The sequence below is a fragment of the Thunnus albacares genome, chromosome 14 (assembly GCF_914725855.1).
Source record: "Thunnus albacares chromosome 14, fThuAlb1.1, whole genome shotgun sequence".
NCBI lineage: Eukaryota > Metazoa > Chordata > Actinopteri > Scombriformes > Scombridae > Thunnus > Thunnus albacares.
The window spans coordinates 17,571,778-17,588,909 of record NC_058119.1 but is presented as its reverse complement, the minus strand read 5'-3'; the positions used below and the strand labels follow the sequence as shown (position 1 = coordinate 17,588,909).

Genomic DNA, 17,132 nt, shown 5'->3' with positions numbered 1-17,132 from the left:
AGGGTTTGGATTAGAGCTGAAAAAATTAGTTGATCCACAGAAAATCAAATTTTTTTTAAAGTGCCAACAATTCACTGGATCCAACTACTAAAATGTAAATATTTAATGGGTTTCTTATACTTCTAATGATGAATATCTTTGTTTTTGGACTGTTTTGTGAAGATATCATCTTGGACTGTGGGAAATTATGAGGGGGATTTTTCCCCTATTTTCTGACATTTTATAGACCAAACTGATGAACTGATTAAACAATCTAATCAACAGATTAATCAATAACAAAATAATCTTATGATTGCAGCTCCACCACACCAGCAAAAATAAATAAATAATTTAAAAAAAAAAAGAATGCATCTCATGATCTGCCTTTCAGAAACTGGCTGTGGATGCGGGGCCCATTACTATTCCAGCCAAACAGCACCAGCTACAGAGCGAGAGGAGCTTCACAACCATACTGCAAAATAATTGAAGACACAATAACATCAACTACACATAATCATCAGTCTACATCTAGAAATCTACTCAATCCATTCCATGCAACACCACAATACCATTTCAAAATCTGTAATAACTAATTGATATTTTCATATTCAAATAAGTAGACATGAGCATCAGCTCTCATGCCAGAGCTGAACGTAGGGTCAGAATATATTCAGACATACTGTATAAGGTCTGTAGGACACTGACCATATTCTAAGATTTACACCAGGAGCTGTCCTTGTCATTTCTTAGTGACATGACATGTTGGATGTACAGTAGTTGGAGATGTTTATTAAGTACTGAGAGTGCAGTTCAGCAGATTTAAATGGGGTTACCTGGAACATTGCAGATTAAATGATCTGATCCCATGTAAGGCTAATTAGAAATCTGCTTCTTACAGGAGAGACTGGGTCTCCTCATAGCAATGTAAGCCCTCACAGCTTAATGTCTGGCAAAATTAATCAGTCCTTCAAGTTCATTCAACCATCTCTTAAGTATAATTTGAACGTGTCTCAGGATCTCTTTAATCTATTATAAAAGATCGATCTGGTGTAGCCAACCCAGTGTCGACTCCATGTTTCCCAGCGTGTGAACACACAACATAAGATCATTTCAAAGAACACTGGCATTGTTGATTTGCTGCAAGTTGTGAAATTTTAATCAAAGTTCATGCCAATAGTAAATCTGATTGTTTTGGGATTGTTTTTCAGATCAGAGAGCCACAGATAAGTCTATATGGGTCTGATCTCAGTAAGTGAAGTTATCATGATGAGTGCAGTTATCAAACTGATCTACTGTCAGAGAAATCTCTGTGACCTTTTACACGCATCACAGCGGTTTCTCATTCATCAGGTTTTTGTGTGTGTGTGTGTATGTATGTGTGTGTGTTTCCCTGTACCAGCTTTTGCCAGCAGATGGCAGCAGTGCACTTTTGGCTTTGCAGGCTCAGAGTGGCACATTGGTCAGCCTACTTCAACCTTTAACCTTCAGTTGATAAGGGTGGACCTTGCACAGACAGACGTTAATGTAAGGTATGTTGCGTAACCAGCGGCACTCACACAACATCAGGACAGAGATATGACAGGAAACATGTATCCATTTCATTAAAGGACACAGGTTTAGGTTACATAACACAATATCCCAGTATTAGTCAGTCAGCAATGATTCATAATAACAAAGAAGTTCCTTTATTAGTGCATTTTACATACACATCTTTATGTTCATCTTTATTAAATGAATGCACATGCCCACTTCACAACATCATATGAATCTCGGAGACATTTCAGGCAAACACCAACAACACATTCTTAACAATTTTAGTTTTATAATGTTGACATTTGAGAGAAAGGCACTTTCACATATGAAAAAATCTACGTTGTATTTCACAATAATAGGAAACATTAGCGTGATGAATTAATTAACATCCATACATGTAAAAACCAGGCACTGTAGGTAGTGATAAAAATACTTCCATTCAGGTAATATACAAATAACTAGACTGTGATGTAATTGTTATAAAATGTGAAATGTACATGGTTTTTTTTTCATGCATCCTTCAGATATTATATGTAAATATAAAAAATGATTTCCCTGTCATGGGATGTGCTCCTAAAAAATAAAAATAGTATAAAGAATCTCATGTTACCTTTAATTTATTAAAATACACAGCTTAAGTTAATATGAATACAAACATACAATCACATAATTTTAAAGGATTGCAAAATATAATGCTTTAACTGCTTACGGCAAGTCATTTTGATCTGGTGTAGACTTACAAAGCACCCACCTTTGCCATTATTTATTATTTTATAGCAATCTAAATTCATCACTCTTACTGAGCATTTTTGGACGAGATAAAAGAGGCAGATATCTAAGATACTCCTGTAGAGATGGGTGTTTATTTAACCCCCCTTAAGAACCGACTGTATCTTTTCATAGTATGCTGTTGACTGGCGAGCCGAGCCACTGTGCTGATTACTTGTCCTTTTGAAGAGAGTTGTAGTACTCGACCAACACCTTCCAGGCCTTGGGAGCCATGAAACCGTCTGGAGGGTTTTCTCCGCTGCGAGCCAAGTTCCTCATCTTAGTTCCAGAGATGAACTCAAACTCGGCATGTCTAAGAAGGTGAGAAAATGAGGAGGGGAAACATGGAGAGAGTGGGCAGGATAGGTTATTGGAGGTGGTGTGGTCTCCTCTAAAATGACATAGGACAACCATTACCGTAGACTCCAGGTTCTGCATTAAAAATCTATTCGACAAAATAAATAAATACGCAGTAGACAGCAGGACATGATGATGGTTGTAATTATAAGTCAACAGAAAGATAAATATTATAAAAATAATAAATATGTTAAAATGTGTTATGAAATAATTTGGCACTGGTGAACCTCCTCTTAATTGTCAGGTTCCCAGTTTTTAAAATGGTTTAGCCGTTTTCAAGTAAAATTTGCAGATCTTTCTTTGCTCACCGCTCTGAGTCGTAAAAGTCCATAGCCTTCTTGTTCTTGTTGTAGGCAGCTACCCTGAAGGGGATGATCTCCACAGAGGTAAGGCCCGGAGCCATGGTGAGCACCTTGCTTCCATGAGTGGGGTCATACAGGTCCTGTTTAGTCTCCGGGTGAGGCATGCCTGCAGGATCCCTGCCAACAATGTAAAAGTTTGCTCCGGCAATCATTCTGGCCCTACAGTGCCATTGAACCTGACGGAAAAGTTGAAAGACATGCAGGTTGATATTTAACCACACATTTATATCATATGTAAATGGTTAAACAAAGAGTGTTGTCTAGACCTTGACTGACCGTAAGACCTAACTAAACAGTAAGCCAACGCTGCTCCTTACCTCTGTGGGTCCAGCGTACATCATAGGTGAGGGGAAGATGGCTACAATGGTGGTGGCCGGGTCCAGGACGCCCTCCTCCAAGACAGCGGCGTGCTGCTTCATCCGCCACTCCAGAGGCACATCATCATCTTTGGTCCAGCCACCGAGTGGGTGCAACAGGAGGACTGGATTCTTGTAGCCTCGCTCCAGCAGACGACGCTTGGTGTCCTGCATCAGTAGAGCATGGCCGTTGTGGACGGGGTTGCGCAGCTGAAATGCGAATACCGCATCTAAACATGGAGGGAATGCAGCACAAAATGAGGTTCACATAACAACAACATTTGGAGTTCTAGCAGCAGCATTATTTGAGCTGTTGAGCTGCGTGATCTGTGCAGTCCAAAACGTGTGGATATTGTGCATCTGTCACAGCAAACATGCTCATCATGCATTTCACAAAACTCCAATTGGCTTTTTTCATAAATTTGACATCAAAGTCGCTTGTGGGTTGTGTTTTATGAGCATCACAACATGCTTTCATCACAAAAAAAAACCTCAAGATGGGACCACAGAGCATCAAAGAATACTGAAAAACAAAAACTACCCAAACATCTACTGTATTATGGTGTAGATAAATAAATGGACACTTCTTAAACAATCTTGAGAACAGCATTCAAATCAAAGTGAGAGTGAGAACAGGTGATCATAGTTCAATGTTCATCAAGATACATCTCCACTGATAACTGAACACAGATCACAAACATCACCATGCAGTTTTTAATTTACCATTTTATTTTTTTCATCTGGTCCTTTGTCATGCTCTTCTGAAAGACAAATGGGGCATTCTGAATAAACCGCCTTCATTTTATTTACTCTCCAGCTGAGACGGATATGCTCTTTATGGAATGGTATTAATCATAAGAGTCAGTAGCTACTTACAACAAATTGTATGTCATTTTGTGTTCCCTGATTGTTACTTGTGTTGTGGGAATAACGTTTTTGAGGATTTTCTAACCTGCTTCCATGTCTTTGAACTTCTGCTTGAGCTCAGAAGGAGTAAGACGATACTGGTCGAGTCCATCGTTCCATTTGATTCGCTCCAGCACTTCCAGGTCTCCACCAACAAGCCAGTCACCGCCCTCCATAACCATCTGCACAAGGTGAGAAACTGTCAGTTGTCTTTTGCTCACACAATTATTCACATGTAACTGCACTTATGATTTATATTCAAGTTGCCTTTGAGGTAAGTTTCTGAATTATTTAATATTATGTAATATTTTTATTAGGCTTAAGTGATTTACGTGTTGTTTGCCATTTCAACATTGACACAGTGAGAGTAAACAATGACGTTGGTATTAGAGATTGTTACTGTCTGCAGGGCAACCATGTGGTAGACACTGAAATTATAACTGTGCATGACTGTGTGAAGACTTCTGATGAATGCCTTATAACCTTAATGTAAGGGTGTTTTGGACAAGTGGTGCCCCACTGTCTGGCACTACGTTCTTCCTTGCGGTGCTGGTAGAACTCTGGGTTCCTGAGAATAGCCACACGAGAACCCTGGTACTCAAGAGCCACGGCTGCACAGCCATCCAGCTCCTGCTTGGTCTCGGTGCTGACAGGCAGGACGATGGGAACAGACAAGTTGATGGCCCCACCTGAGACAGAAGAGGATGCAGCGATCTCAACCAGTGAACCAAAGCGAATATTATTTCAGAGTTGTAATGTACAAAATACTAAAAACACAAAGAAATCAAATATAATGCACTTCAAGCTCTCATGACAACCGCTAAGTAAGTTCCAAATAATGTTGCACTTGTTAGAGTGATCCCCAACCTCCAAGTGGTACTTCTGCAGTTGCCAGAGAATATGTGATAAGATTGTGGTGCAAATAATTTGAAAAAATAGAAATTAGGACTTGATTTAAAATTAAACAGTTGACTATTGAGTCAACTGTAACATCTGAACACTTCTTGCAATTGAGAGATTGAGAGAGTGATAACTAGTGTGTGAACATTTGTTATCACTAGTTAGAAGTTGACATAGTTAATCAATCGTAATGAATAAACTTTTCATTAGCTAAAGGTATTGGATAATGGTTGAAGAGTTAGCTAAAAGTATAAATGGTGAAATAGCCAAAAGAGATGGATAACTGAAATAAATAGCTAAAAGATGTTATTTCCATGATTAGACAGTGAAGCAGACAACATAGTAAACTCCTCATATGGGAGCACAGATACGCAGTCTGTGGGCAGAGCATGCACACTTTATTTCAAAAAGTGGGCTGTGAGGAAGCATTTGGATTGACAAATATAATGCTGGTTTGATTAAAGCTTTAGTTTTTCAGTTGTTTGAAGAAAAATGGGCAAATAATGAAATGGAATAAACCAAACTTAGAACATATGGTAAACTCAAAACTGAGTTAAGTAATGACACGTGTAATTGAATCAGCCTGAAAGAAAAAGATCTGTGTGTAACCTACTACAAACATCTGGAAACAGGGCGTTATGTTGGAATTGAAAAACATGATCAGATTTACTGGTTATGTGAGTTAAATAAAATAGAAAAATAAATGTATTTGCTTTGATATTGTCCTTTATATAATGATCTAAAAAAAGTTATTCAGTAAAACCAAAAAAGATGAATTTGTTTTTTTGCTGTAAGATGCCGCATGTGGACTATTTGACAATATGACATGAACACGTATTTGGTTTATTTTAAAATAAACTGCACAATGATTAAAAAATAATACCTGAAATCAAACTTAATCATAACTTAAGCACCCAAATTGAAAGGGAACAGGTAGCACATGTGATTAACACTACACTGCTGTGGATGCTTTTGTGGGCAGGCTGGTTTAGAGATAATTTCCCAGCAGGTTATGAGAGGAGTAAATATGACGGCGTGGTCGTCTCTTACCATCCAGCAGGTTGCCAAAGTGCAAGACCTGGAGGAACTCTCTTTCTCTCATGAAGCCCTTCAGAGGACTCGCCCAGCCCTCTGCCAAAACCTGCACCCACTGTAGATCCAGCTGTTGAAAAAGAATAATCCCTCTTAGTGAACAGCATGAAAGGAAAATGATACTGATGGTGTTCAGTGTCTTGTAAATGTCAATACACTAATCAATAAGTCTGTAATTACGCTATGAATGAATGACTTGATGAATTGTGGAAATAAGAATGCTGGATAGATGGAAAACAGGCACAGCCAATCAGCTGCTTTCTTTTAAACTCACAAATGAGCTTTGACCTTTTGAACTTCCTCCATAACTGAAAGACCTTCAGTGTCTGACTATATAAAAGCCCCATTGTGCTGTTTGAATAAGATATTATTGCTGACGTATTTATGATCAATATATTGACCTCCTCACTAAAAACATGATGAGATGTTGTGAGATAACACACAGCCTTGGATGAATAATAGAACTCATGAGCTGGCTTTAACATAATTATAACTAGTTTATTTTCTAACCAAAACAAATTACATATCTTGTAAGTAAACAGTATTATTAGAAATAATAACAGTGTATAATCATATTCATAAATACTGTATTACTACATTAGTGCATAGTCATCACTTGGTTTAATCTCTTTATTTTGAGTTTGTTGCCACTTGAATAAAAGGAAACTGACAAATCTCATGTCTGCTGAACTGTCTTGACTGAATAAACACATTCAGTGATGTGTCACTCCTTCTCACACAGACCTTAAGTTAGCAAATGCATCAAAGCTACAGATAAAACAACATATCTGAAATAATGATCTGACTGGACCCACTGAGAAAATACTAAAAAAGTATAATTCAAAGTATTTGTATAAATACAAAAAAAAAAAAACATTCTTCTTGACCTGAACAGTATTTGACAATCCTGTTAGTGTGTATTTCAGTTCTTCAAACACCCTGCTGTACTGTAGCCTGGTTGGGCTTTAAGATCTTTATTAGTAGCTAGGGACGTCAAACAGTCCAAACAAAATGGAATATTTATGGGCTTATCATGAGCGTCTCTCTGCCATGTCCAGTATTGACTACGTGTCCATTAGCTGTGTGATAAATAAGAAGGCTATATACTGGAGTGGTGGGTTACCTTGGTGATGCTGATGGTGGGCAGCGTGTTTGCATCAGCCACAGCGAGATTCAGCTTGTTCTCCGGAACAAAGAGTTCATTCACCTCCTCCATGATCTCTGCTGGTACAATATTCTACATACAAGGAGAGAAAAGTCATATTAATGTCATGTTGATTTACAGTGCATGCTTGATGTTTAGAGACGTTTAGAGTTTTTGTTGTAAATATTTTGGCTATATTTTCAGATAAGAATAAATGAAAACTGTTGTAGTTAAGAGCGGCACGGTATCCACAAGGTGGGGTGAAAGCTTAAAACTACAATTCATCCATAAATTAAAGGTCTGTTTCACAAAAATGTGTGGGTGGGTGAGGTAACTTTACTCCAGTTTTTCAGCTTCACCACAATGGCTCACTTGGCTCGCGTGGTACATGGTTACTCGGGCTGTACACTTAACCTTCTCTCAAGCAGGTTTATCTTGTGGGAATCAGATCTAAGCTTTGGGTAACCAGAGAAGAGCTCTTAGAGAAAGTGGGTTGGCTAAAAACAATGAAAAGCTCTGCTCTGGACCAGCTGACACTGCTGAGATGTCTGAACACCAAAAAGATACTGGACTATTTCTTCTTCCCCCTCCTCTCCATCATGCTTTCATTAGTAAACATGTAAAATTATGTCAAAACCTGAGTCAACAGTGAACCAATAGGTGCAGCTCTTAATGATCCAGGAAACTGACAAATGTCAAATGTTTAATATAATTTTATGAATCTTTGTCAATACTCTCAAAATGTTATGTTTGCAGCTATATGCAGAATCTACTAGGTTTTTGTCCTCCAGAGTGCTGCTGGTTTTCAATCCAACCAGGTAGTTTACTGAGTTAACGTATTGTCCTGGTCTCAGTCAGTCCATTCATTAGTTAAGAAATAAAGCAGTAGCTGACTACAGGGAACACAGTCCTTTGGAGAAAGTTACTGATAATCTCTACTAACCTTCTTCCACAAACCAAACTTTTTTTCTCTGTACAAAGCTAATTTTCAAAATCATCAGTTTTACAGGACAGAGACAGAAAGAAGTCCAGCACGTGTTGTATGTACAAACAAGTATGAGCTGGCTGCAATTATGTTTAATATTTGTAAATTTCTGTGGTTGTTTTGATGTGTAATTGACTAGGCTGAACCCAGATGGTCAGACTGGGCAAGGAGCACCACAGGGTTGTGTTTTCTCTTCTAAACTTCTCTTCACACATGAATGTGTCCCCACTTACCCTACTGACTCCATTGTAAAGTTTGTGGATGACACTACAGTCATTAGATTGTACACATGGTGCAATAATCACAACCTGTCACTCAATATAAAAAAAACAAAATAAGGAAGTGATCATTAACTGCAGGAAAGCAAAAAAGACTGAACACGCCCCACTCCTTATAAATGGAGACATAGTGGAAAAGGTCACCTCTGTGATAGTAGGGAAAGCCAGCAGCGCCTCTACTATCTGAGGACATTAAAGAAAACTAGTCTACCCCATAAACTGCTTGTGAATTTTTACCACAGTGCTACTGAGTGCACACTGACATACTGCATGACAGTGTGGTATGCCAACTGCAATCAGGCCGACAGATAATCTCTCCAGCAGATAGTGAACACAGCACAGGATATCATCGGGACCCATCTACCAGACTTGGACTCAATCTACACCTCACAACATTGTGGGCTCACATCATTTAAGATCCATCCCACTAGCGCCACCACCTGTTCAACCTCTTGCCGTCTGGGAGGAGATACAGAAACATTGCAGCTCAGACTTCCAAGAAGAAAAAGTGTCTTTCGCAGGGCTGTGGCGCTACTAAATAATGCTGCTTCTACCCCTATCCCCTCACCTCCCAGTGTGCAATAACTGGAGCAAGCCCAGTGCTTTAATATACTTTGCACTTTATGTATTTTAATCAATGTTTATCTGTCTTTTTATTACTTTATTATTACATGTGCACTTAGAGGGTTCTGCAATTTCATTGTCGTGAGCAACCTATTAATCTAGCTTACCAAATAATACTGCAATGAATGAGCAATCAACACTTACATACGATTATGATGTAATTTACATAATTTACCGTTATGTGATGTGTAATTTTACTTCCTTCACTTCATGTGTAAAAGGCACAGCTCTGTCAGCGGTTATGTGGCAATAGCAATAGCTTCATGGAAACCAACTATGACACAGCCTGACACAGCTTGCCTTGAAGTATTTCTTAAGCAATACAGTTACATGCATGAAAATACATGTTTATATTCTGAGTCAGACCTGTGTTCTTTAGGTTTTAGTGTAAAATGGCTGTTATTAATCTTGGTGTATTATTATTATATGCAGGATATTTCCATAAAATGCAGTAATATATGATAAGGTGTAGAAATATGTTCAGTATGTACAGTTCACATTTGCATTTCACATTTTGTCATTTGGCAGACTACAGTGTTTCTGCTAAACCTGTTTTACAACCTCATGTTATATTTGTAAAATATGCTTAAATAAATGATACAACACCGTTTTATCTTCTGTTTCTTTCTCCTGGCTCTTTGAGCTTGAGCACTACAATCATAATCATCAATGTCTTCTTTTAATGTTCTTGAATCTCTCAATAGCTGCTTTCAAATATATGAGTCCGCGTTGGTCTGGCTTTGTGACATGAATAATATGTTTACTCATCTGTAGTAAATGCAATTAAATTTTGAGATTCCTGAGAGTGATTTGTACAATATTGCAGCTACACTCCCATGTTTTGCTGTGTTGACTCAGCATTGTTTTATCTAAAAGCAAGTCAGCTGTGCCAGGGCAATAAAAAGCTGATATATTGTAGCCTTGGGAGCAGAATCAATGTTACGTTTTACATGACATTAGCAATACAAATATATTTTTATTGCTAATGTTATATAACGCTATTAAAGGTAAAGTCAGCAATTCTAATCCAGAATGCTTTTTGTCAAATTCAGCGAATATTTCCACTAGCTGTCCCTTCTGTGTCTGGCCAATCAGCAGCGGAGGGCATTCGTGCTCGTGCACAGGACGGGGGAAGTTATCAGAGCAGCTGTCTGTGTGACGACATGACAGTCTCCCGTCTCCAGCACCTGTTGAATGGTGGGGGAGGGCTGGCGAACTGGAGAGAGAGAGGTCGTATCAATGAATCAATAAATTCAAACACGATTTCTTTGTGTCAATTTCTTGACACGGAGCCGACATGCAAACTATTTTGGTTCAGTAAATTTCTGCTGTCAGTCAGCTTGGTGAAGGCAGTTTGTCTGGTCACCGTCCTCTCAGTTCTACAGGAGCTGCAGCTGACAGACGGCTGCTTCTGTGGACAGAGATGCTGAACACAGGTCGATTGAGAAGTGGCGAGGCCGCAGAGAGGCAAAGAGTGTGGCTGGGCTGCTGTGCTCACATGAGACCAATTTTTTTTTTTTTTCTGTTCGTGATAATGTGTGAGAGGAACAGAAGTGACTCTAAAGCTGACGCATAGCTCTGGAATCGGCCATATTTTTCTTTTGGTCGTTGCCTTGGCAATGTGCGTCCATGAATTTGGGAGGCGGAGCTCCTGAAGGAGCACGAAGGGAGGGGTGTATTTGTTAGGTGTTTAGTTCAAATATCAACACTCTCTCTCTAGAATGACTGACTCTACCTTTAATGATTATGTTATCAATAGTACTTTAGGTTTATATTCTATGGCCGGGGTTACATTTGTCTTTCCAGTTTGACTTTTGTGATTTAGGTTGTTACAAATATAAAACAAAATTCTGATCACAGTGATGTGTCAATATTTACACTGTAATGTGAACTCTGTGTCTGAATCTGTGATTGGATCTGTTATTCCTGTGCATACACATGTAGAGGATCCTTGGGTAAAAATGCCACTGAGAGCAAGAGAGTCATACCTTATATTTATTTTTTCTCATGTGTGACGGGAGTAAATTAGAGGGAGAACATAGCAAGAATGATATTTATGTTGCTCTTAGACTTTCAGTTCATGTCAAGTGAGGGTCATTTCCTTTAGGTTCTTCTGTAGTATTCTACAGCTACATTTATCAAAAAAGCTATTTTTAATCCTAATAACGTATTATTTTTGTTTAATACACCTTATATTATGATGCATATGTGATGTAATGATATCATTTTTCTCAGCTTTTTGCTGCTGTGACCTATTGTCCTCAATATGATCAATAGTGTCATCTTCTCTGAGCAACCAAACACCATTAAACTAACACCATAATGTTATCTCCCTCTGGCTAATTGTAGCCATGAGAACTTCTTCAGCTGTACTGGTACATAGTCATTGTTTGATTTTAGGAGGCCATCTAGTATAGCCCATCCTTGACTATATTGAACTTACCATGTAACATGAGCTCCTTGTTTAAACAGGGATATAAAGTATTTTTTAGTGTCTTGACTCCTGACAGATTGATGTTTAACATTTACGTCACTTACTAACAAACGTTTTCTTACTGTTTGAATTGTAAATTCTTTGTGATACAGAGCTATAAACTGACACTGATAGAGATGACGTGTACAGTACAGAGGGTGGTGGTTTGTGCTACTGTGTTAAGCAGAGAAGTCTGTAATTCTTCTCTGTCAAACCCACCTGGTCCCTGAGCAGCTCCAACACTTGATGGACGCATTCATTCACTGTCAGCTCCCCAGTTTTCAGTACCAACTCTGGAGCCTCAGGACGCTCATAATCAGAGTCAATCCCGGTGAAACCTGGCAAAAAATGTGAAAACCATATAAAGAAATGTAATTAAAACCCCACAGACTTTGCTCTTCCATTTTGACTTGAATAACATACAGTACAACTAAAACGGGAAGTGAACTATCCTGTAGTTGTGGAAACACAAAGAAGTGTGGTAGCATGTAATACATGGGGAGAAAGTTTGATGAGGTGAGCACTGCCGCACTCACCTTTGATCTCGCCAGCTCGAGCCTTCTTGTAAAGTCCTTTGACATCCCTGCTCTCACACACCTCTAGAGGAGCGTGGATAAACACCTCGAAAAACGGTAGCCCAGCACTTGCATGGATTTTCCTCGCCTCGCTACGATCCTGTGGAATATAAAACATTATAAAACTCTTTCATCAAACCCAAATTTCTAACATCCATCATCATCAGGTAATGTTTATTAGATATTTAAATGAACACCTATGCACCAGCACTTGACTGTAACTGTTAGTGTTTTCTGACCTTGGCGAACGGAGAGATGAAACTGGTGATGCAAACGAGCCCAGCGTCGGCAAACAGTTTGGCCACCTCGGCAATACGGCGGATGTTCTCCTCGCGGTCTTCGGCAGAGAAACCCAGGTTCTTGTTCAGGCCGTGGCGGATGTTGTCTCCGTCCAGTGAGTAGCAAGGGATGGCGTGGGACACAAGGAACTCTTCCAGGGCAAAACTGATGGTAGTCTTCCCAGCACCAGACAAACCTAGTAGATACATGAGATAAGGCATATTTTAAGATGGGTTGAAATATGTGTTTGAAATGGTTCCTAGATGGCAGCCTCATCACTAGTAAGTGGTTATTATATGACTAATGGAAATTTACCAGTGAGCCAGATGGTACATCCTCTGAAGCCTCCTCTGGTGCCCACGACCTGCCCTCTCTTGCTCCGGCTGACGTGGTGGGCCTGGTACACCACATTAGTCGACCTGTTGAGGTCCTGAAATAGAAGAACACAGTGATGGTGGCAATAAGGCGAGCTCAAATCGTTCTGGGAAATTACTTGTGCTGCTGATTGCATGTTGAAAATAGGCAAACAGGAAATGGGTGGTTGCAATGAGCCTCTGCTGAGTATTAAGGTATTCAGCTGAAATCACTCAGTTCACTATGACATTATACAGTATCACACACCCCACCTACATCTTGTCTGTTCAAATCTGGCAACATCTGCTAGTTGATTGTTAGCTATGACTTGTAAAATATCTGTACAGTAGCTTCCGGCCTGACACCATTTAGAATTAACTGTTTGTGTCATGCAACTAATATGTCCACGCCCACCCACTTTGCATAGTGATTAGAGTTTGGTTTACCACAGTCTGTCTGGTTTTATATGACCAAAGTGACTATGTGGACCAGACTGAGGATAAATGGGGCTGTATTGACTTCTAGCGGGGAGGGGTAGAGGAGGGAGGCATGGAAGGGACGGAGGGAGGGAGAGGACTGACTGGACAATGTGTCCAGTGTGCTGCCTGCAGCCAAGCGATGATGTGGCAGTGCTCGTGCCCACACGTTCGCCCTCTGCACCCACTCTCCCTTCTTCCCTACATCCACCCCATCGCTTCACTTTTTGCATAATCATCCCCGCTCTCCTTCGATCACCATACACTTTGCCTATAACCTGTCTGCTTTTTCCATTTTCTACCCAGTGTTACAGTAGTTTAATCCTGCAATATGCTCTTGCGGTATTCAGTATGTATTTGCATTTATAAAGCCTTTCTACATGTACACACACACAGCCATGACTGCAAAAAAAAACCAAAAAACAATGACCTTGACAAAGCACAGTGAGGCATGTTTCAGTCAAGGATGTGGGAGGATCACCATATAAAGTTATGTTGTATTGCTGCCTCCCTGGTGGAGAAAGGATTTTAAGGGAGGGATGAAGGAAGGGAATTTATAGATAACCAGTCTGGGCATCCCTGGTACCAAAGAATAGAAATCACACCACATAGGACTCATAAACAGGTTGAAGAGTTTGTGTTTATGGTAAAATGTGCTGTTTTATAACAACAGTGTGACTTTCAATACACTACTGCTCTGGTCCCTGACTTTAAATGGTGTTAATGTACCGTGAGCAGCGTGAGCAAAGCAAAAGTCCACTTTACACACTCTAATGATGAGCATAATTTTCCCCAAATGACACATAGCCTGCTGTTCATGTATGCACACACCCACACACACCAACTCAAACTGTATGAGCCGTAGACAAACAGCGCTATTCTTCCAAATGTAGGAGACATAGTCTTATTAAGCCATTGCAGACTCAATCCCCGCTGCCAACGCACTTCTCCTTATCCTCTTTTCCTTCCTTTCCACATTCATGGGAACATGCTGTATTTTTTGTGCGCCGTCATCGAAATCATGGCACAACTGTTGATTTATTTAAGAGAAAAATTCAAGACTCACCTCTTAAGACATGCTTTCATGTAAAACTCATTATTCAGTTTGATTTCATTACATTCTTAATGTCTTCCTTTGTTTCCTCTTGCTTGCTTTTACAATGAATTGAACCGTTGAAAAGGGCAAGAAGTGTGCTATTATCTCTTGTTACTATCATCTCTGTTCCTCTCGCACTCAGTTCAGCTTACATCCCCTTTCTCCAGAAGTCACATTAGATAAAACTATGATGTTTAAGTGTTCTGAAATTTCTCAACTTGAAGGAATACGTGCAGTAATGGAAATTGGCAAAAGCATTTCCTAACTTAAAAACAAATACCACAGTATGCATGAAATCACAGCTGATTATAATTATTTTCATTATCAATTATTTTCTCAAATACTTGGATAATGTTTTGTCCACTATATAATGTCAGAATATCCACATTTACGTTTAAATTGTCCGTTCTGTCCGATCAACAGTCCAAAACTCAAATATATTTCATTTACAATTATATAAAATAGAAAAAAGCAATAAATATTCAGATATAAGAGGTTGGAACCAGCAAATGTTTGGCATTTTTGCTTCAAAGGTGACTTTCAGTTATCAAAATAGTTGCTTAATCCAGTATCTCGAACTTTTTCACGTCAAGGGCCCCGAAACTGACACGAATTAGACCACAGACCCCCATCTGATAAGATTTTTATTACAGAAAGTGTATGAAACCCACGACCAAAACAGTTATACACTGTCATTGTCTAACTTATGGATGGAATTATTTTTGCTGAAGACCCCCCTGAAACCACCTCAATGGCCCCTGGGGGACCCCGGACCCCACTGGCTTAATCGACTGATTGGTTACTGACAAATCAGTTCAGCTCTGTCAGACTTTAAATGATGTACACCTTTCTACAAAACGCAGCTCTCCTGCTGATAAATGACACATGACATGAAATATGAGCTTTCCACTGATTCCCATTCTTATGATAAACTCCCTTTAAGTTTTCCAAGTTAGCAACATTCCTGTGCAGCATTTCGTCTCAGCCTGCCGTCTCACAGTGGCTTCTTTCTCCCAGCCAGCCACCCCCCCTTCACAAGACACCTTACGTTATGAATGGGTCAAATTGATATGGGTACGTTACTACAACAACCGGCCTATTCAGAGTCCAGGCATGTCTTCAACCATCACACCTGGTAGTAAAATACAGTAAAGAGGCACAAAAGTGAAGATGGTGTCACAGAAAACGAGCTTTTAAAGCAAAAAATTCAGGGTTACTCTGAAGGAAAAAGTGTTTTTTCCCACAGCTTTTTTCTGTATGACCGCAGTATCGTCAGCGGGGAACATATAGCGGATAGTAAGGGCGTTATTACTGTGTATTAATAAAACACTTATTAGACACAGACATAGGAGGACTTTTACATCTCGTCGCTGTAGGCTCAAAAGCACTTAAATGTTCTATTGAGAAACATTTGAGACTAACCTGATGACAACTTGACATTCAGTTGTCGCTTTTCTACCCCGTTATCTGATCTAGTTTCTTACCGTGCGAAGCTTTTTCACTCCGGACATTTCGTACGAGGGTAACACCGCCGATGTACTGCTGAATTCCGGGCTCGGACTGGATGTGGGGAGTCTCTGTTGCTCGCTCGAGTTGTAACTAAACCTCCAAACTTTTGGCTACAGTAATCGATGCAGAAGAGGGGGTTTTTAAAAGAAGAGACTTTCAAGACACGTAGCATTCCGCTGGCCCAGCCTCCAGCCCTCCTCCTCCGACGTCCAGAAATCTGCATAATTCGCCGCACACCAGCCAATACTCAAGCATAACGACAGGACGGGGCCGAGCATCGACACCGGCAGGATTGGGTCGGAGGTTGGGCATGAGATTCAGCCACAGCTGGGGGGAACGTTACAGCGATACTTTCTCCGAGCAGTTAGTCAATCACTGCTTATAATACGTCCGTGCCAGGCGACTACTGGGAAAATATGAACCTCAGTTCAAAACTAGCGATAAGCATTGTTTGGTTTTCCCCGTTGCCAGATTGAAACGGAACCGTTAAAAATACACCGGCCCCTAACCCACAGCCGGCTAACTAACGTTAACTGTCAAGCTAATTAGCCTCAGTTAGCTAATGTAACGGTTACGCTAGCTAACGTCTAGCGAAGCAGACTGTCATAAAGTTTCAGTTCCTCTCTCTCTCTGGTGGAATTATTAGCACTTTTGTGGTGCTATTCAACCAAAGTTAAAGGCTGATTTATGGTAGGTCGCTCGACACTTTTTGAAAATCGCTCAATAAATAAAATGAAAGCGTCGCGCGACGTTTTCATTGTATGCTTCGGCAAAAGGTTTCCGTCATCTCCATGGTAACCAGACGGTATCCTCCAGCCGGCTTGTTTAGTTACATTATATCATCCCGACCGGGACTAATTACATTACAAGTTATGTAAAGTTTCAGACCAAACTATAAGGAAGTTCAGTGGAAACTACAATCTCCATGGCGACGTTAGTAACACTACCCAATCACATTGCGCGACAAAATATAACGGTGTCCGCGACAGATCAAATTTCTCCAGGTGCGCGAAAGGAAAGTGTTGAGCGACACTTTTTTATGTCGAAAATGCCTCACTTCTGTCGAGCGACACTTATAAAAAGTTT

General features: G+C 39.9%; 1 protein-coding gene and 1 long non-coding RNA gene across 2 annotated transcripts; one reads left to right on the top strand and one right to left on the bottom strand.

Annotated features, from left to right (window-relative positions):
- Window positions 1-1,185: 1,185 nt before the first annotated feature.
- Window positions 1,186-1,894, top strand: LOC122997560. Its single transcript, XR_006407234.1, has 2 exons — window positions 1,186-1,227; window positions 1,379-1,894. It is a non-coding gene; the product is annotated as an uncharacterized LOC122997560 (long non-coding RNA).
- Window positions 1,642-17,099, bottom strand: LOC122997548 (bifunctional 3'-phosphoadenosine 5'-phosphosulfate synthase 2-like). The gene is made up of 12 exons (XM_044373760.1): window positions 16,022-17,099; window positions 12,927-13,041; window positions 12,572-12,807; window positions 12,294-12,432; window positions 11,977-12,095; window positions 7,377-7,490; window positions 6,212-6,323; window positions 4,745-4,950; window positions 4,308-4,443; window positions 3,317-3,585; window positions 2,946-3,175; window positions 1,642-2,593 (listed from the first exon to the last, which is right to left on the bottom strand). Exons 1-12 carry the CDS (start codon window positions 16,046-16,048, stop codon window positions 2,452-2,454), a joined length of 1,845 nt encoding a protein of 614 aa, XP_044229695.1. The 5' UTR covers window positions 16,049-17,099; the 3' UTR covers window positions 1,642-2,451.
- Between the last annotated feature and the right edge of the window lie 33 nt (window positions 17,100-17,132).

Bases quoted from the DNA above. Each gene is read 5' to 3' on its own strand.
- LOC122997548 (XM_044373760.1), bottom strand. From the start codon at position 16,048: ATGTCCGGAGTGAAAAAGCTTCGCACG. The intron at 6,324-7,376 runs GTAACCCACCAC...CTTTTTCAACAG, and splicing joins CCACCATCAGCATCACCAAG to CTGGATCTACAGTGGGTGCA. The intron at 4,951-6,211 runs GTAAGAGACGAC...CTTCTGTCTCAG, and splicing joins CTTTGGCAACCTGCTGGATG to GTGGGGCCATCAACTTGTCT.